Source organism: Oreochromis niloticus, linkage group LG15 (genome assembly GCF_001858045.2).
Source record: "Oreochromis niloticus isolate F11D_XX linkage group LG15, O_niloticus_UMD_NMBU, whole genome shotgun sequence".
NCBI classification, from domain to species: domain Eukaryota; kingdom Metazoa; phylum Chordata; class Actinopteri; order Cichliformes; family Cichlidae; genus Oreochromis; species Oreochromis niloticus.
This window is the reverse complement of record NC_031980.2, coordinates 18,523,643-18,543,727: the sequence shown is the minus strand read 5'-3', so window position 1 is coordinate 18,543,727 and position 20,085 is coordinate 18,523,643. Positions and strand designations below refer to the sequence as shown.

Here is a 20,085-nt window from a genome sequence, read left to right as displayed (position 1 = left end):
ACATGGCAATAAACTCTCAAGATCAGTGTCAAGATGATATGACAGACTACATGTTGAGTTGTGTAACATAATCCTACATCATCAAACCTTTGTATTTTCTTATTTTGATGGGAAAGAGCTTTCTTCCATTGGTGTAGATGACGAGCTTCCCTAGGACACACAGAGAGTGAACAAAGCAGCAATACTCGAGCTCTTTTCCAGAATAAACACTCCTCTGTACCAAACCTGAAACATTAAGAGAAAAATCAAAGTGATACATCATTACAATATATTACTGATATTGTAACAGATGATTTAAGGAACTACACTGAGAAAAAGAGAAGAAAACAATGTGGAAAAAAAAATGTGGCAGCATTGAGATGGACACAGTTTTCACACTTTTCATATCAAAGGCTGCAGAAATACAATGAGACTGACAGGTGAAAAAATGTGTCAGGCTTGCAGTGTCTCTAGAGAGCAGAAAGCCAAAAGAGGCACAGCTCAGAAAAAACTATGTCTTTTATGAGGACTATATCAGTGGCGAGGGAACTGCATATCGCCACTTACCCAAGACAAGGTCACAATGTTCCGTCTCAAGGAGCCAGCTGGCTTACAGGAGATAACAGGCTCCACTTGCATTCCCTTATGCCCCATCTGCACCTGTATTCATTCTGGTTTATTCCATTTTAGCACGTAGCTTTGCAAATGGATATGCATGTCCATGTTACTCTATAATTACCATGTTATGTTTTTAATTGGATTACATACTTGACGCAAACAGATAATTTTATTTAAAAAATTTAAAAGGAATTCATAAAAAAATGTTTCCTAAAATTTGAGGGGGGGAAAAAAAAAAACAAAAAAAAACCACTTAATGGTGAGGCAAAGGGCTATCGATAATCTCCAGTATCGCCTCTTGTTTGTACACATTGTTGAGAACGTCAAAACTGGACTACGTCATGTAATATGTAATGTATTCCTTAAGTGTTGCTATGCCGATTTGTCAGTGTCTGCCCTTTCTGCTCTACCTTCAGTTCCATTCATCTATTTTTGTCATCATTTTCATTCTCCTATCAGTCACTCATTTGCTCTTTTTTTCTCTCAGCTTTTTCTGTTTTCCCTGTATTGTTATAACTTGTCCTTTCCACTGTTTTTCCTCTGTCCACCTATGTTTTAATATCTGTGCATAAAAGAAGCTGAATAAATGATGGCAAAGTCTAGGTACGAACACCCAAAGGCTTCAAATGAAGCATTACTTTCTCATTAGACTTTCACAGTAGTTCACTCTGAGAGTTTTATTTTTTGGTTTGTTTCACAAGACACATTAAATCAGCATTACTGCAAATGTGCTGATGCTTAGCACAAAGGGAGAGGCCCAGAGTGAAGTCTGGTATTTGAATATGCCTGAGAGAGTACACAAACCTGATGAAGAAATAATGAGTTTATGGAGTTTTTTTTTTTTTTTTTTTAACTTGCCAATGCTCCGCTGCTCCCCTGACTCAGTTGTCTCATTTGTGAAACGTTCACAGGACTCATTGTACTTGATGCACTGCTGAAGAGCTGCTACAGCCTGTAAAAGAAAAGATATGATGCATGTTGCTTCGGATGCTAAGCATGTTAAATTAGCTGAATAAAATGACAACGACCAAAGTGCAGAGCCAAATTTGTAGACTGCTGTTAAAAACAGGCCAAAAACTGAACAATTACTTAAAAATTCAGTCAGAATCTCAGTGCAACCTCCTCTTATCCAATCAAGAGATTTAAGACTTGAAGCCATGCTTTTAATCTAAATCCGAGCACAGTGGGGAATTTTAATGCTCTGCGATGCAAGAGCAGTTTAGGCTTAGTGTTTCAGAGAGATATTGGCAGTTTCTTTAGAGAAAGTTTCAGCGGTGATTCCACAGTACCTCTTCTAAAGTCACAGTAACAGTTAAAAGGGAGGTTTGAGCTCAAAAGAAAAAAAAAAAAATCTATTCTTGAATGTCAAAGTGCCACCACTCCTGTTCTGTGCCCTTTTGTCTAAAAGACCAGTACACTGAACTGTTTGGCTGTGATTTACACCTGCACCCCACAAAATGACACAAACAGAACCATTTTCACAGGAGGCGTCAGGAGCAGTTAGATACAGTCAGTCTTTTGGACAATCTCTTTAGCTTTTCAACAAGTTTACATCTTAGTAAAGGTAGAATTTAGGAGAACGTTCTCAATAAGGCCCAAAAACCAAATCAGAAAATGCTGACTGTTGGGTCTGTTCCCACAAACCCCGATAGTTCTAGAGACTTATTCATCATGAATGAAAACAAGACAGTCAGCGATCGATCGATTACTTGCGCAAGGGAGGCCTCCTCCGTGTCCAGCACGAAAATGACCACACCGAGGACCTCCTCTCGCTGGCTTTTATTGACAAACTTCAAACAATAGTTTACAAAACACCTCCCCTCGCAACCCCCTTTGGTTACAAAGACAAGGCACTGTATGTATGTATATGCAGGTATGTGTGTGTGTGTGTGTGTGTGTGTGTGTGTGTGTGTGTGTGTGTCCTCCTGCTGACCAAAGGGTCGTAAACGCAGGAAGCTTACATCAAAGGAAGTAGATCTTCCAGATAGGATGTATCTGCTATAAAACCTCCCCCAACACAAAGTGGTTAGAGGTGCTCAGGATCAAAGGAATAGCTTTGATAATACTGCTTGAACTAAGACTGTACAAATTTAAGAAACACAATGGCAACATTCAACAATTAGACCTAACACTGACTATAGCATTTCAATATGGAAACACGTCACCGTTGGGCAGGTAAATGGATTTGTTTGGGGAAAACTAAGATTGTCGTCAGTTCACCAGTTTCCTCTGGTTCAATCACAGCTTTGCTTTCTCATGGGCACAATGTCTGTTTAAAATGCAAGTTTTAATGCCTTTTGGATGACCCAACAACCAGGCCAATATAATGTTTGCCTGACACTATCAGCCACTATCTCACAGATATACTCGTTTCAGGATTTTTGTTGTCAAATATGCACCAACAGAAAAAAAACAACTTATTTTATTCAACCACAAAGTAAAGAATATGTGAGGGTCCGTTAGAAATGTTGTAAAGACATATTTTGTCCAGCAGAGCACTCAGCATCATTTGCAGCACATATCGTAGCATCACAGCTGAGCAGATGGTAATTAGCTCTGGCTATATGCATATATATGGAGAGAGAAAGAGAGTGTGAGGGATCATATCTTGATATTGGCTTTTTTTTTTAATCCCTAATAATATCTATCTGTACTGTCCTCAAATATCCAGTGTTGGCTCAGGTTAATCCTTTTGATGTTCATTTGCTCCCCTCTTGTCTCAGGCCTTTCAGAAGTACAAAGCAGTGAAAGATCCTTATTATTGAGTAAACCACTCACCACAGACTTGTATTTTCTCTCCAGGAGTCTGAGAATCACAGCCCTGCTGTAGTAGCCATGCTGAGAGGGAGGCAGAGGCCAGGAGAAAACCAGAAAAAAATATATGTTACTGAGTGCAATATAAACAAGAGAGGATGGAGATCAAAACATTAAAATGCAACACATGAACACAGCGGTTCATACAAAAATTCAGTCTGTGTAAATCTGAAACTGTGGGCATACACACCATCCACTTTTTAAACCAAGTGGCTTTTACATCCAGTAAAGCCAGTAAGTGAACTGGTTCCAGGACTCTCTCAGTTCCTGGTGAGCCATGTTCGTGATGGTAGGACAGCAGCGAAAAGGTGCTTTCTATAACTTCTTCCATGTATCTATAAGCAAGGTAGAGAAACAAAAACACAAAATGAGTTCACAGTCTGTTGCATCATTCTATAAATACGTATATTATGTGATATGTATATGTGGGTCAAATTTCATACCCTCTTAAAATGAATCATTAAAAAAAATGTACTTTTTATTAAGTGTTCTTTTTTTATACATCAGATTTGAAAAGTAGCATCTGGATAGTCCGTGATGGTTGGGCACACAATCAAGAAACGAGAAAAAAAATAACTCACTTCTCTGGATGACGTATCCAGAAGTTAGTCACCTCCTTTTGAAAATCATTCATGAGTCGAATCTGTAGCAAAACACACAGAGAGAAAAACAGTGTGTGCACTTTATTTTTACGATGATACAGTTAAGAAGCTGCTGTAGAAAAGTAGCTGTACCTGCTTGAGGAGACGACTGATCTCAGGCCTGTTAATGTCAATGGTAGCTGAGCCACTTGGAAAGCTCAGCTTATGGGACAGAAAACTTGACGCCACAGATTTAGCTGCACATCAAAAGGCAAATTCTTATTACAAGCCACACAAGATAATATGGATCTTGGATATACAACAGTGAGCTAAAACCACTCAAAGATACAGTAAATAACTTGGATCACATTAGTACAGTTGCATTTTCTGCTGGGAAACTTCCTGAAAGTTACCTCGGCCCATAAAATCCACAAACCAAACACCTCCTTTCATCTAAAACCAAAACTACTTCCCATGTGTCACTGAATAACAGGCTGCTTTTCATTTGCTCTTTAAATAAACAAGTGACCCATAAAAGATTTACTTTTTTTTAAAATTTTACTTTTTAAAAACATCTTTGTTTAATTCAAACACAACAGTCCAGCAGGGTACATTAGACCCAGAATGGTCCATTGAGAGTTACCTACCCAGGCTTGTGTAAATTTCTCGTGTCACGTTCAGAGGAGAGGATGAGAGGCTTTTAGCAAAGAATCGCAGCGCATTATCCTGACAGAGGTGAGATGACACGCGTGAACATACATTCACAGCCATTTATATACTCAATCAATGATACCAACGTTTTAAATGATAAGAAAATTCAGTTAGAAGAAATGAAAGAAGATTAAGGATCCGTGGAATGAGGAACAAGTTTTTTGCTATGTTCAATTTTAAAGCATGAAATCGTTAATAACGACAACATGATTATTATTGATTTATTTATTAATGAATAAACGATTAATGCCACTTATTTTACTACAGTGTGCAGATGAGGCCGCTCAGGACTCACGCTGAGGTCGGGATCCGGCTCGCTCAGAGCTACGCAGAGGTTCCGACGCAGGCTGCTCCAGCTCTCACAGCTCAGCACATCAGATGTAGGAGCACGGCAGAGGACTTTCAGAGCCTCCCAACGCACCTACACACAGACTCACATCAAGCACTTGGACTATACTGCCAATTGTGCTGAGGAGTGGTTCATAACCTTTTAGCTGGTTAACCCTTTACACAAACCAGTGTCTACTTGCAACCCTACTGTGCCAACAAACAGCGGCCATTTCACTCAAACTGATTCATTAGGGCAAAATAAAACAAGACCATCTCCAGTTTTTCCAACATGGATAAACGTGACCATAATTTAAAGCTAAAAGATTAAGACAAAAAAAAAAAAACCCTGATTAGAAATATACGGAAAGATAAAAGGGACATTTTTCTGGCTCTTGCCTGCGACTCTTTGAAGAGACCTGATCATCTAACTGGGAAAGATTGTGCTACAGAATCCCCCAGTGACCTCAAAGAAACCAGAAAGATATGTCTAAGTTGTTTACCTCTTTGGGCTTGTTGGAGTCAAGCTTTTCAGCCAAAACTTGCAGCTGCTCTTGTCTAAAGAATCCATAACTCTGTAAATGAAAAAAAAAAGACAGGAAATGGAAAAAACCATCATTATCCACCACAAAGCAAAACAAAACAAAACAAAAATATCTCTCAAAACAGCTTCACTCTATGTCTAAAGATTAATTTTCACCTCCATTCCATGTATCATGGAAAGAAAGAAACTTGCGCAATTAATGTCATCCAGAAATTGGGGCCAGAATACAATATAAAGGCAATAAATTAATAAAACAAGAGTTTATTGGCATCAGATTGTAACCACTGTTTATCTAACCTGACTGAAGGACGAGCCACTGTCAGAGCAGTTGTCAGTGAACTGGATGTTGGACTGCCTATGCTGCTTCTCGTGGTGCATCTCCTCCTTTCTCAGCTGGTCATCCTCAAACTTGTTTTTTAAAGACTCCACAACTGTTATCATGGTGTTTTTTAAGGTGTGTATCATCTGCTGGTACCTGTCACAAAGAGAGAAAGTGAATGAGCTAAACCAGGTCAACCCATATGATTGCATGAGCCACAGCAAGCCTAACCATTGCTTTATATGAAACTCAAGTGAAAGGTAATTACTGCATCAATTTATAGCTGAAAGCAGGGAAATTCAACGCTGAGATTTGGATGGTGCAGTTATCCAATATGGAAAAAAAAGAAAGAAATATACTGTAAATACAAATGAGATTTATCCACTATTTAAAATAACCGCCAAACAACTGACAACTTAACTTTAATACCACAAGTACATTTGATGGCCTTGGATAGTTTCTTATTAAAGGACATGAATCCAGGGTTATGGCTAAGAATGGGATTTTGAGAGATGGCTACACATGACAGTAAGAATAATAAGTCCTCTTAATACTGAAATTAAATACAACTAACTAAATCCAACTGCTACTTAAAGTCCCCATGAGAGTTCGGTACACCCAGGCTCTAAACAGTAAACCCAAGATGCCATTGACAGGTTCAAAACAGTGGAGTTTAGTTGGCTTATTCAGTGTAAAATATAGAGACTGTGGATGAGAAAGGAGCTAAGAGCAGAAAGTCAAGTATTTGCTTGTTCAACAGTTATTTGACAAATTACTATTAAGGACACATGCAGAAGTTCTGAAGTTCCATTTTCTACTTTCAGTTCTTAACATTTATCTTTTGAATCTCACTAAAACCTCTTTTGAAGTGCCAAAATATCCCCTGTGTACAAAAACACCGGTGGCAGCTTTATATGAAAATGTAGGACACAGATTTGTACTAGAGCCTCTTCTTGTTTGTGGTGATGGACAGGTTTACAGATGAGGTTGGGCAGGAGTCTCTGTGGACTATGTTGCTCGCAGACAACAGTGTGATCTGTATTGAGAGTAGGGAGCAGGTAGAGGAGAGCCTAGAGAAGCAGAGATGCACAGTAGAAAGAAGAGGAATGAAAGTCAGCGGTATCAAGACAGAAAAAAAATGTGTGAACGAGTGAGGCAAATGGAAAAGTGAATGGTGATTCAAGGAGTAGAGGTACTAGAGGTAGGGTTATGATCCAAATCAATGGGGAGTGCACACGAGAGGGTAAGGACAGAGTGTGCAGGTAAGGTGGAGTAGGTGGAGAAGAGAATTAAGGTAGCAGCCTTAATAAAAGGTAGGTTTAGAGTATGAGATGGCAGTAAGATCACATGTCGCTCGGTTTAGAAAGGGTAGCTAAGAGAAAAGACAGGAGGTGGAGCTAGCGGTGACAGAGTGAAGGTCATGGACAGGACAGCTGAGGCTGGACAGCTGAGATGGAGCTGAGCACATGTGTGTGTGGTAGTTGTGGCTCACGAGGTAAAGTGAGTCACATGCAAATCTGGAGGCTGCTAGCTTGATTGCCTGGCTATATGCTTCCATCAGAGTGTGTGTGCAAATGTTCACAAAGATTTGTGAGTGTGTGTGTGATTATGATTAAAAAGTGCTCAGTTAAAGCAGAAAAGAGTGAAAGGGATCATCTCCTGGGTTTGCCCCTCTGGAGGCATTGGTGCCTGGACCTGAGAGTATATAGTGTGTATGGGGAGTGTGTGTACTGCATTCATTTCTGCATGTCTCCATGTTAGTATTTTTGTATGTGTGCATGAGGGTGGGACTGCATGCTGGTGTCTGTGTGTGCCTGTTTGTTTATGTGTCAGGTCAGGTGTGGGGCCTATTTCGCCCTGCCACATTCCCTGCCAGTGGCTGGTGCCCGCACCCGCCGATGCATTGGTGATTCTTGGGTGTCCGGGGCTGGGTGGCTTCTGCACTGTGGCTGCTGCGTGACACACCTCCAGGGCTATTCTCTGAGCGGGAGCCGTGGTTGTCCCCACGGTGCTCCTCCTGGGGCTCTCGTGCTCTCGGGGGCCTCTGGATGTCTGGGGCACAGGCCTCCTCCATGCCTGCTTCATGTCTTGGGGGGCAGGGCTGTGGTGCCCCAGACACACACATTAGACATGTCCATAAAGAAACCTTTTGAACACAAGCGTGCTCACGCACACAGGTGTACAAACGGATACTCACAGACACACTATCATAGTTGGCTGCTGCCTCTAAAAATATCTTGTATTATTAGTACTGTGTGCTGTTCAGTAAAATGTATTATTCATTATTTACTGTTATTTATGAATATGTTAGTTGTTGCTGTGGTTTCTCTGCTGTGTTATTTTTTCCTTCACCAGGTCTTGAAGCAGATTCTCAGTGTTTTTCTCTCTCTATCCCTCTTCTTCTCCTCAATTTTTCTCTCCCTCTCCTTAACTTTCTCCTCAACTTCTTTCATCTTTTCCTTTTCCGTCCCCCGGTCTTCTTCGTTATGATTGTAATAAATCAAAATAAAATATCCTAATAAAATCTTAATAAAATATGACTATCAAGCGTACCATTATAGCAAATGCTGTAATGGTTCAGTTGGGAAAGTAAATCTGTTGGGCATTTTTTGACCTTCGGGCAACAATTCTGATTGCTAAACTGCCAAACAGGACACAGGGGCAAAAATGAATTTAAAAAAAAAATATACAGCAGAAAAACACTATAGAAGTACCAGACCATTTACCCAGTGGGATAGAGAATATATTGGGAAAATGATGTTGAAGATGGAGAAGACATCTATTTTAAGAGGAATTTCATGGCAGTAAGAGAGGAAGTGATACGATGAGATGGAGGCAGATTTTCTGTGGTGACCCTAAAAGGTGCAGCCAAAAAAACCCCCAAAGTTTTGCATTTGAAATTCTAACTTAATCTTTTTACTGGGAAGGTTGAGTTCTGGAGTTTTCCAGCATATCTGAAAGTAAGTATGGAGGATCAACGAAGTAGGTTTGAAACTCAATAAACATGATGAAAACTGGCCATTAGACAAAAGATGCTAAAGCTATTCAGAGACACTCACTCAGCTGAGTCTCTGGTCCTTTGTGTCACTGCATGAATCAGAGTGTCATGTCCCGAGCCAATTGCATGTTGTCCATCTTCTCTGGTCAAGTTGTTTGTTTCCTCTTCAACCACAGATCCTAAAGCGTTCTCCACATATTGACGGAGGTACTTCACAAACTCATAACTGAAAGAAGAGAAGTAACTAAGTCAAACCTATACTGTAAATATATACTAAAAACAACACATACCTATAGAAACAGAACAAAGCCTATTTTATTAGATCCCATCATTAAATTTAACACTATGGTGTTTGATGACGGACTCACTTGTGAAAGTCCTTGTCAGTCTCCTCTAGGTGAAGGAGGATCTCTTCAGCACATTCAGGTGAAGGAGCACTAGAGATCTTGTCACTGATGCTTCTTAGAAACTGCTTAACCAAGGACTGCAACTCCACCTCATCCTCAGCAAACAACTGAGACATCTCTGCTACTGCTGTGTCAAAAACAAAAGGTTTTTATTCAGAGGGATTTCTAAGAGACTAAAAGAGGGATTTTTCTTTCCATTCACTAAAGCATAAAATACACATTTGCTCATCCAATGGCGAAAAATAACAGGAAACTATATAAACTAATACTCAGTAAGGTAACAGATTAAGTTACTTAACAACAGACGAACCAAAACGTCTTCATGTGTATATTTCTACCTCCAGCACGTTACTAAAACGTACATCCTTTATCATTATTCCCTTTTCGGTTTCATTTAGTGAAGAGGCAATCATTTTATCACCAACAGGTGTGAAAATTGGCTACCCTTCTGGAAAAACAGGCGATCCCAGCAATGATGACAGTGTACACCACGTAAATGTGTGATTAAATGACGGTACGATCAGTTTGATTTTGTCCTGCAATCCAAAGGTTTAATTCAGGTGCTAACAACAACGAATATGTCCCTTCTCTTGTTAGCTTGTTGCAGCCATCATTGAAACACTGCTAGCTGAAAAACAAAAGTACCAAAATTAAACTAAAACGGAAGCTGGACTAAAAAGCAACGAAGGCAAACGAAAACCATCGCGCACAGAGCTTTTTAAATCAGTCACCTTGTCTTTGTGCATATAAAAGAGCTTCATCAAGCTAGCGCTTTGCCATCCACAACTGTGTCTCTATGGAAACGTCCAGTGTTAACTGTGGTGCATTGTGGGAGACCCCCATATGGTATCTCCACGAAAATCGGAATTTGGGTTCGTAATGAAAATCTCGATATTTAGGGTGTCTTGGGGTTAATTTTAGAGTTCATACTTGCTTTTATTGTTTGTCATGTGATAATTAAAGAATATTTCAACCTTATTGAATATTTTTAAAAAGCATTCAACATGAGGTGAGAGTATTTAGACGGATTTTTTGTTGCGGATTTGAATGCAGCACTGCTGTTCTACACTGTCACGTGACCCAATGTTTTGCTGCTTTCACCGGGTGTCGCAGAGGAGACGTACCTGCTTCTTAAACGTGAATTCCTACAGCTTTTATTAGTAATTTTACTATGTAGGGTTAGCTGTAGCTTCCATTTACACGTCTGAAGTATTCGTTAACCTAATCACGTACAGGTCCCAGCGTCATACCACAGAATAAGCTTTAGTTAGCAAATTATCTCGGCAACACCAGCGTGGGCTATGGCGGCGGTTGACAGCTTTCAGTTTTTGTACAGAGAAATTTCTCGTTCGTGCAACTCTTACTTTGAGACCCTGGCGCTGGTCGGTGCTCTGTACACGGCCAGCAGGGCAGTGATCCTGTTGAGCGACTGCTGCACGTTGGTTAGGGTGCATTTTCTGCCCAGATTGATCCCAAGTAAGAAGCTGACCCAGAGATATGGTGACTGGGCTGTCGTTTATGGTAAGAATGGGCCGCAGCAGAGTTAATTTCAGTTATATCATAATTGAATTAAACTCTATTTCATGAATCTATTTCATTAACAATAGACAAAGTCAACGTGAGTATATACAAAATGCAGTTTTTAAATCAAGGTTGCATGTATGAATGGGAGACAAGCTATCCAAACCTACCTTGTGTTTTATGAAAAAGAAAATTGGCCCTTAAACCCAATAACTGGTTGTGCCACCCTTGACAGCAAGAAGTGTCTTCTAGCATTTGTGATAACTGGTAATGAGTCTTTCACATCACTTTGAGGGATTTTGGGTCACTCTTTGTTGCAGAATTGTATTAATTCAGCCACAGTGGAGAGTTTTCTAACATGAGCGGCCTGTTTAAGGTCATGCCAAAGCATCTAAATCTGATTTGAGTCTGGACTTTGACTAGGCCCTTCCAAAACCTTTATTCTGGGTTTTTTGACCCATTTAGGGGTGGACTTGCTGGTGTTTTGGATCATTGTTCTGCTGTATAACCCAAGTGTGCTTGAGCTTCAGGGTACGAACTGATGACCAGATATTTTCCTTCAAGATTTTCTGGTACAGAACAGAATACTGTAAGCAGAATGTCCTAAATCATCTTTTAAAGACTGCATTTTAAATTTACTTTGGTTATCTTTCTCTAATATTAAAATTTGTTTAATGACGACGATAATGATGATGATAAAACATTTAAATGTGACAAAACATGCAAAAAAGCTTAGTAATCAGGAAGGGGACAAATCCTTTTTTACAGCGCTGTAACTGGTTCTATGTCTATAATGTTGCTGCAAACTTTTTTGTTCTCTCTGGCATGACTTTGTCATCTCTCCTGTCAGGTGCATCAGAGCCTGTAGCCAAAGCATACACAGAGGAGCTGGCCAGGCATGCCATCAGCATCATCTTTGTCACTCGGGACCCTTCCTCTGTTAGAGACATGGCTGCTTACCTCTCCCAAAATTATGGAGTGGAAACTGTTGTGGTCTCAGCTGACTTCTCCCTGGACCAAGTGACCTGCAAGCCCATCAAAGAAGCATTGAGGGGTAAAGATATTGGCTTCCTGGTAAACTGTGTCGATGAATCTTTGGCTTCACCCCAGAGCCTGATTGAAGTGCCCGAACAGCACCTCTTGGATTTGGTGAATAGGAACATTGCAGTCACTACTCTGATGACCCGATTGGTTCTGCCGGGGATGGTGGATCGCAGCAGAGGTGCCGTGGTCAATATATCATCGGGTGCCTGCTGCAGACCTCTACTTGGAAGAGTGACGCTCACCGCCTCCACTGTGAGACAAATAACTGTTACAGTCTGCAAGCATGGAGACGTGCCAGTAAAACACATCTATAACCTGTATAGATCCTTTGTAATATGATGAAGAGCACATTGATGTCTCTGATCAATTTGAAAAAGATCTGTTATTACTACTATCCCCTTAAAGTATTAGTTCTCAATTTGTGGGAAGTAGACCCACTGCTGGAGGATGTGGATGACCTGCAGAAAAATATGATTTATGTAAAATAAGTTTTAGTCTCCTGTTTTATCTGAAATTCAGCTTTGATCCTCAATTGTTTGTTAATGATTGATTAAAAATGTAACTTTTTTTAGTATGTAAAGTAGTGTCAGCCAGAAAAAGGTTTGAGAATCAGCAGAGTGAGCCACTCTTAAAGTAAATTTTGTAGGTTTTTGAGCTCTCATCTCCATTTCTTCTTCTGTGTGCTGACTATAGTCCCAGTCACAACAACATTATTTCTTCCTGACAACAGCAACCTTTCCTCTGACATTTCAGGGATACCTGGATCATTTGTCAAGAGCTCTTCACCTTGAGTACAGCGGCAAAGGCATATTTATTCAGAGTCTGATCCCTTTCCAGGTAAATATCTTAAGAGTAGCTGTTCTGTAAGACCTGAAATCAAAAAGTCTTTTGATAGTTGCTAATGTATGACTTGTCATGTTTGCACATCATGTATGAAATTGGCTATCAAACTAGGGAGATCGGTGAAATCAAGCTGCTTAACTTCATCTGTCTCCATGTCCATTTAGATAGCCTCAAGTGAGCAGCAGCCATCATCATCATCTTCATCACCATCACGAAGAGAAAGCTGGTTTGTACCAAAGCCAGAAGTTTATGCTCGCCATGCCATCTCCACTCTGGGAGTCTCAAACAGGACCACAGGATATTGGCCTCATACCCTGCAGGTCAGTTGAAATGAAGTCATGTCGTCAGTTTTTATTTTGACAGCATCACAGAAAATGTAAAAAATGTGAAGTATATTACTCTGAGTGAAATGATCTCTGATACTTTTCCAGCTTTTGTGAAACCAGAATTGAAAACGTTAAATACTTTTTCCCTATCCTCGTCTCTTTTTGTCTTTGCAGTACGGATTGATGAGATGCATTCCAGAGTGGATCTGGGTTCTCGGATCACGAGTGCTCATCAGCTCAAGCTAAGAGCTTAATCTGACGCACTGGGTCTTGTTACACAAATCTTGTTGCATTCCAGCTTCTTCTGCTATTAAATCTGTTGAACTCTGATGCTCTGATGAGGCTGACACTACCGTTTTCTTTCTATTGATTGGGTATTAGTTAATAAAGAACCTGCAGTGGAATTCATCTAAAATGATGAGTAAAAATACAAACATTTTTCCAACATTGCTCCTGCATTACTAGATTAAGGTCTGATGAATCTTTGACATCTTGCGTTTACTTTGAAGCCAGACAACCTTAATTATTACCATACCTGAGTTTGGATTAGATTTACAAGCTTGTCAATTATTATTGGAGCCTAACAATAAGACTTTGTTTGGTCTTGTGCACAGACACCATTTTATACGAGTCTCCGTACAGATGCCATTCAGTTTGCAGTGAAACTCCTTTTACCTCCTTTGTATCTTCAAAAAGACTTCAGTGGAAGAGAAAGTGCAGACAATATCAAAAGCCTCACCTTAAATGTTAGGCAAATAAGAGCAATATAAAACAAACACAGCCGGAGTGAAATGAGTATAAACAAATTCACTAAATATACAAGTCTAAATTTAAGAAATTAGGCTTGATTTAGATTTAAGATTATGTTTAAGAAAGTATTTTGACTTGCACTGTGATAAGTTTTGCTTTTATCTGCTATTACTCTACATCCCATGTGACTTCAGTCGAACTTTTTGGGGACCATAAAATGAAGCTGACGCTGGTTTTTTGTGTCCTTTCAGGTTATATTGCTCTGACCACGCCCATCTGACACATACACAGAGCCAAAAACAAAAATAACAGACTAATAATTCGTGATAGCCTTTTCATCAGCGTGTTTGTATAAAAAAAAGCTGCATGGGAACCTGATCCAGATGCTACAAACATGTTTATTGAAAGTAAAAAAAAACAGTTTATATTTGATCTTGTTCTTGCACTGAGATTGTGCTCTTGGCTTCTTTGATTTGCTGGTCTAATCAAACAAAGAGTTCAAATGTCAAGCTTTCTACAATACGGTGTGGTGTTTATCTGTTGCAAAAAATATATATATAAGTGTTTACATACAGATATGTGCGTGAAGGGTGAATGAAGTGTGATATTCAAGCATCTCCAATTTAAAGGTTTACTGAAGTTTATGGTATTTAATTTTATTAAGAAACAATATTTAAGACATTTGATATGAGAGCATTTTGCTTAAAGTGGACCTGTTATGCTAATGTCCATCTCGTTACTGATTCAACCACTTTTAACTCCTCCTTTCAAGCCAACTAATTGGCTGTCCCTCACAAACACAAGATTTGAACAGCAGGTGGGTTAGAATGAATACCCTTCACTATTACAGCACATATATGAGAAAAAGAATGTGGAAAAGTATAATAGGTCTGCTTTAGTTCATCATTTGTGTGATATTTGAACACATTGAGATTAATTATGTTAATTGATTGCTGGAATGTGAAACGCGTGTGTTTTTGTAGCACATAATCAGACCAATAAAACTCCTCCATTCCAACATTACTTGTGAGGTTGTTTTCATATGTGTACTGTAACTTTATATCTTTCATGTTGAACCATATTTTTATAAAACCGAGGCCTCTGTCTTACTTGTGCATGTTTGTCTTATCTGATGCAATGACTGATCAATAAGGTGAAGGCTAGGCTTTGTTTTTCTCTTTAAACTTTAAGTACGGAGTAAATTATTTACAGAACAGAGACCATGCAGGCTTCCAGAGTTCAGTCTGTGACCCCCACAGATGACCCGGGTCAGAGTAAACCTTAGAGGAAACTAGTAAACCTCATGAACCCGCGGTGTGGTAGTTTGTAGTTAACAGACACGGTGCTGTGCAAACCCTTCTTTGATAGGATTTAAACATGACGCCAGAGTCTGAATACTGCGCTGGTGAAAAGACGAACATTTGCTTGAGCAAAAATACTATAAGCAACAGCAAAAAACTCGTCCAGCTAAGTCTAGGTAAAAGGTCATTCGTTCAGAGAGGTTATCGAGTTTTTTTTCCAAGATTCCTCGTGTGCAATATTTCACAGTTAGGGAAATAATTTGAAAAAGACCACATGGATTATGGACATTAGTGACATATTGACAGGAACGCTAACACAAATGGCTACATTTAGATACTGCTGATTTTGAGAAAATGTTTCACTTGTGTAAGAAAAAGCGTAGGAAGCTCCGAAAGATTCATTTAAGGGACTTTTACATATGATTCAATTCTTAATTTTGGTTTTCAGCTAACAGCATTATTCACACCATTTTCCTGAAGTGCCAGTCATGCTTACAAGCCTCTGCATGAGTTCATCTTCTGAATCTTCCTTTATTTCCCAACATTAAAAAGAATTAGAAAACGTACAGCAGAGGATCACGTTCTCTTTTCACTGTCCAACAAAGCTGAAATGCAACAAAAATGAAATTATAGAAATAAACCAACGACTGGTTACACTTCAGCATATTGTCTGAATTGTTGTTAAGAAAAGGGGTTGCTGTTGTGGTTAGGATGGTGTCCTTCCAGATAAGTCGCTGAATGAACAATAAAACAAGGACAGCTTCTTCTTCACTTTCTCTTCTCCTCATCTTCTTGAGGTACTGCTCTCTTCAGCCAGCTTTTCTCCTCAATTTTTCAGTCTGTTCAGCTGGTAAGTTGATTTTTATATACAGATGTAGTCTATCTCTTGATTTCACCATTCTAGAAAGAAAGAAAATCAGTGATAATGAGGCACATGTTGTAGAAAAATAATAGTTTATGGACTAAAGTTGGAGTATGTTATGACTTGGGTTTTATTTGAACCATTGTGCAAGGATAACTGTGTTTCATCATTGAATTTCATGTAATGGTTATTGTTATGGGACACTGAATGTAAGTAAGCATGCAAATGTGGATCAGAGCTGGCAAAGGCAAAACTTCAAGCCAGCTGCAAAAAATCATGTATTTAGAGTCATTTAAAATCCAAATATAATGCAGTGTGGGCTAGAAAAGCCACAGAAGCATCACCAAATATTGCGTGAAACAGCATCAGCTTTAAAATTATCGTCTAAAATGAACTCTGCAAAAACTTTCTTTATGAGCAGTTTAAGCTCAGTTTCTGGAATTCTTTGAATTATGCTTGGCGGTGGTTGGCGGTAACCAAGGCTAAGGTTTCAGTGTCCAGCAGATAAGTATGTTTTGGAGACTTGAAATCAGCAGCTGTGGCCTCTATCTGCACAGTCACAAGGCTGCAAGAAGTGATAAAAAGTTGGCCTTGTGAGTGAGGCTGTCTGTTGTGACCTTAACAACTGCAAGTCAGGTTACAAAATACTCTCTATAATAATATATACATATCTGAGATCACCCACGTATCCCTTCAGAAATGACTGCCTTAGACTGCTGTGTCTATCTGCCTGCGTGTTTATTCCTTCTGTAACAGAAAGCAGGACACCTGGTGATTGAAATGGGTGAATGGGATCTGCTGGGCCACTTGCTGGATAAAGTGCAGAGCCACTCCACCGTGATCGGCAAAGTGTGGCTCACGGTGCTCTTTATTTTCCGCATCATGGTCCTGCAAACTGGTGCTGAGAAGGTTTGGTGCTATTTTTATAGGATATATCTGAGTGAAAACCAGGATTATAGTTTTATTTAGTTTTATGGTGTGTGTTTTTTTAAAATTCCATTTTTACTTTTCCTCTGATCTCATTCAGGTTTGGGGAGACGAACAGTCTGACTTTGTGTGCAACACTCAGCAGCCCGGCTGTGAGAACGTCTGCTATGACCTGGCCTTCCCCATCTCTCATGTGCGCTTTTGGATTCTTCAGATTATTGCAATAGCGACTCCACAGCTGTTATATCTCGGTCACGTCCTTCATGTGATCCACGTTGAAAAGAAGGTGTGTCGCTGGAGTACGTGCAGTAAAATTGTATCACTGGTTCACTGGAACAGAAGATCCTTTTGGCACCCTTTATGGGAAGTTAATTTGTGCCATAGAGTAGCATTAATGTTTATCACTTAAAGAGGAAGCTTAAGAGTGCGTCATTATTTTTCACCCCAGACATTACAGCTTTTATTCTTTCCACTTTATGAGTATGTCTGTTTATGTGTGCTTTAACATGGCAACATTATTTGGAATAAAGCCCTGGGACATCAACACATTTTGACTACAGGAGCTGCTCCATGCCATGAAGCTCCTGGCACACAGTTTTTGCAATATTAATGCCAGAGGTTTGAAGCTCTGCAGTTATCGAGTAAGTGAGAGTGTTGGTGACTTATTGCTGAAAGTGTTTCCATTTTGCAAGAATACAGAAAGGGAAGACGTTTCACAAACTGGCTTGTTGCAACAGTAGTATACTGTTACAGTTACACTTGAGTTCAGTGATCTCTTTAGAATGACAAAGGTTTGTAAAGGCAGACTACATGGCTGGGTGGTTGAATTTATACACCTGAAAATTCAAAGATTCAAAGAGGTGTGGCCCAGTGCTTTTGTCCATATAGTATATTTCCGGTTTCCATTAAAGTAAACAACTTGCTAATAAAGACCTGGACACTTACACAGGCTAATCAAGTCAAACATCAACCAAACTTACATTAACATTTGCTGGTAATGTGCAGCTAATACACTCAAGTCTCCAAAGCTCTTGTTTTGGCTGAAAGAAGGAACCTGCAAAGGGCTTATATTACAGGCCCTGCTGGAAATTATCCAGTGTAAATACAACATTTGATTTCATGTTTTCTTCACCTTGGTGGCCAAACATTCATGGGACTGGATGGCAGTTTTAGAGTCTATCCCAGCTACCTTAGGACAAGAGGTGGGGTGCATGGTGGTGCAGTGGTTAGCACTGTTGCCTCATAACAAAACAGTCCTGAATTCAGTTCCACCTTCAGCCCAGGCCTGTTCTGTGTGAGTTTACATGTTACATGTACTCCGGTTTCCTCCCACAGTCCAAAGACGTGGGGTTAGGTTAATTGGTGATTCTAAATTGCCCATAGGTGTGAATGGTTTTTTGTCTCTATGTGTTAGCCCTGTGACAGACTGGCGACCTGTCCAGGTTGTACCCCGTCTTTTGCCCTAAGACCCCCCCCCCGTGCTGAATTGGATAAGCAGAAGACAATGGATGGATGGTCAAACCATTTCTTGATGGCTTAAGAAGTAGTTTTCTTAACAAGACAAATCTCTAGTGCTAGTTTAAAGAAACAAAAAAGCTTCTCAGTGCTTCTCCAACTTACTCACATTATTAGCTGTTCCACCATATGCTAACATTGCTGTGATATTTTATATTGTGCTCATACATTTTGCCAAAATGTTAATGAAAACACAGATTGGAACAGTGTGGCAGTTTGGAGTAACTGTTCAGCCATATTTTGGCAGAGCTTTTTGGAACTGTGTGAGTTTGTTCACACTGCCAGAAGTAAGGTTTTTCAGTTTCCTGGAAAATGTCTAACTCTGTGTTCTTGCTTTTCTAATCCAAGATGAAGGAAAGGATGAAGAAGCAGGAAGAGCTGGATGACCAAACCAATCTGCTCCTTAAGAGGGCCTATAAAGTTCCCAAGTACACCAAAAGCAGTGGCGAGATCAGCATACGTGGCCGCCTCCTGCGCAGTTACGTCCTCCATCTCCTGGCCAAGATTGCCCTCGAGATTCTGTTTATCGTGGGTCAGTACCTTCTCTATGGTTTCTCCCTACAGACGCGCTATGTCTGCACCCGCTTCCCCTGCCCCCACAAGGTGGACTGTTTCCTGTCCAGGCCCACAGAGAAGTCGGTCATCATCTGGTTCATGCTGGTGGCGGCTTGTGTCTCCCTCGTCCTCAGCCTGGTGGAGCTGTTCTATCTGTGTGTGAAAGCTGTGAAGGAATGCATGGCGAGGAGACAGGACTACACTGTGACCCCGGTGACTCCTCCACCCTCAGAAAGGAAGGCTTTTAAAAACCGGGACGAGATGATTCAGAATTATGTTAACCTGGAGCTGGAGCTGCAAGGACGAAAGTTAGGGGTGAACGGCATCACAGGTGGAGTCAGTGAGGCTCCTAGAAATGGATCACCTGAGAACAACAACATGGGGGAGATCCACATCTGACGTATACGCCCAGCAATAGGTTGTATATGCCAGCACATACAAACACTGTGGTTCCTGGCAGTATTTGTATGCCCTGGAGGCTTTGGAGACGTGTGTTTGTGTGGGAGGGAAATGGCCAGCTTCTGCAAACAAGACTCAGTCACATGCAAAGGGTTGCAGAAAATGAAGGTTTTTCACAATAGTCAACTGGAGTTTACTGTTAATAGATTACATGATTACAGTGAACTGCTTTCCACTTTTTGATACCTTTAATAATGTATAATACTGATTCAATAAACCTTCAATAAATACTCAGATGTGACTGAAATGTAACTGAAATGTTCTTATGCTATGAACCACCCTGTATGTAAAAGTAATGGAACATACATAATAAATGTTCAAATAATTTTTATATGTGCAACGCCCCATACAATAATTTCCTCAATTTAAAATGAACAAAACGTCCATTCATCAATCCATTTCTGTTTTTTTAGTTAATATATATAATTTTTTTTAATTAAAACTGGAGCATTAATGTGTAATTGTGCATATGGAGTAGCAGTTGTGTAATGCTTACAAAACTGATGAAATCTGGATCTGGATAATGACCTAAAATATATTAACCCTGTAAAGCCGGAAAATTCTTTTTTGAAAACTTAGTGTTTATTGAATCTTCTGACAAAAATATATGCAATTTATTCTTTAAAATGTAACGGGCAATTTCTTTTGTATTTGGTAGTTAGTTCAATGTTTTTATTTGCACGT

The 20,085-nt window shown here is 39.8% G+C and overlaps 3 protein-coding genes across 13 annotated transcripts in view; 2 read left to right on the top strand and 1 right to left on the bottom strand.

Annotated features, from left to right (window-relative positions):
• Positions 1-10,130, bottom strand: part of tbc1d32 (TBC1 domain family, member 32) — an 89,865-nt gene extending 79,735 nt beyond the window's left edge. For 6 of the 10 annotated variants that reach the window (XM_013264987.3, XM_013264988.3, XM_013264983.3 and 3 more), the window contains exons 1-13: positions 10,030-10,130; positions 9,260-9,425; positions 8,953-9,117; positions 5,872-6,049; positions 5,534-5,605; positions 4,999-5,124; positions 4,640-4,718; positions 4,146-4,249; positions 3,993-4,054; positions 3,602-3,746; positions 3,376-3,435; positions 1,456-1,549; positions 88-225 (exon numbers count right to left, since the gene is read on the bottom strand). In XM_013264987.3, coding sequence (XP_013120441.1) covers positions 88-225; positions 1,456-1,549; positions 3,376-3,435; positions 3,602-3,746; positions 3,993-4,054; positions 4,146-4,249; positions 4,640-4,718; positions 4,999-5,124; positions 5,534-5,605; positions 5,872-6,049; positions 8,953-9,117; positions 9,260-9,414 — 1,378 coding nt within the window. In that variant the 5' untranslated portion in view covers positions 9,415-9,425; positions 10,030-10,130. Of the gene's footprint in view, positions 1-87; positions 226-1,455; positions 1,550-3,375; positions 3,436-3,601; positions 3,747-3,992; positions 4,055-4,145; positions 4,250-4,639; positions 4,719-4,998; positions 5,125-5,533; positions 5,606-5,871; positions 6,050-8,952; positions 9,118-9,259; positions 9,426-9,592; positions 9,715-10,029 lie in introns of those variants that run through there. The other 4 variants (XM_013264984.3, XM_013264985.3, XM_013264986.3 and 1 more) reach the window with 4 other exon arrangements.
• Positions 10,052-14,802, top strand: hsdl1 (hydroxysteroid dehydrogenase like 1). 2 transcript variants are annotated; one of them, XM_005461374.3, is made up of 5 exons: positions 10,052-10,170; positions 11,670-12,115; positions 12,617-12,700; positions 12,871-13,026; positions 13,207-14,802. In XM_005461374.3, exons 1-5 carry the CDS (start codon positions 10,095-10,097, stop codon positions 13,276-13,278), a joined length of 834 nt encoding a protein of 277 aa, XP_005461431.1. In that variant the 5' UTR covers positions 10,052-10,094; the 3' UTR covers positions 13,279-14,802. The 2 variants fall into 2 exon arrangements, with proteins under 2 accessions (XP_005461431.1, XP_003456679.1); XM_003456631.5 differs by lacking the exon at positions 10,052-10,170 and adding an exon at positions 10,347-10,819.
• A 978-nt stretch (positions 14,803-15,780) lies between these two features.
• Positions 15,781-19,642, top strand: LOC100703209 (gap junction Cx32.7 protein). Its single transcript, XM_003456630.4, has 4 exons — positions 15,781-15,933; positions 16,702-16,854; positions 16,973-17,158; positions 18,736-19,642. Exons 2-4 carry the CDS (start codon positions 16,726-16,728, stop codon positions 19,339-19,341), a joined length of 921 nt encoding a protein of 306 aa, XP_003456678.1. The 5' UTR covers positions 15,781-15,933; positions 16,702-16,725; the 3' UTR covers positions 19,342-19,642.
• The last annotated feature ends 443 nt before the right edge of the window (positions 19,643-20,085 follow it).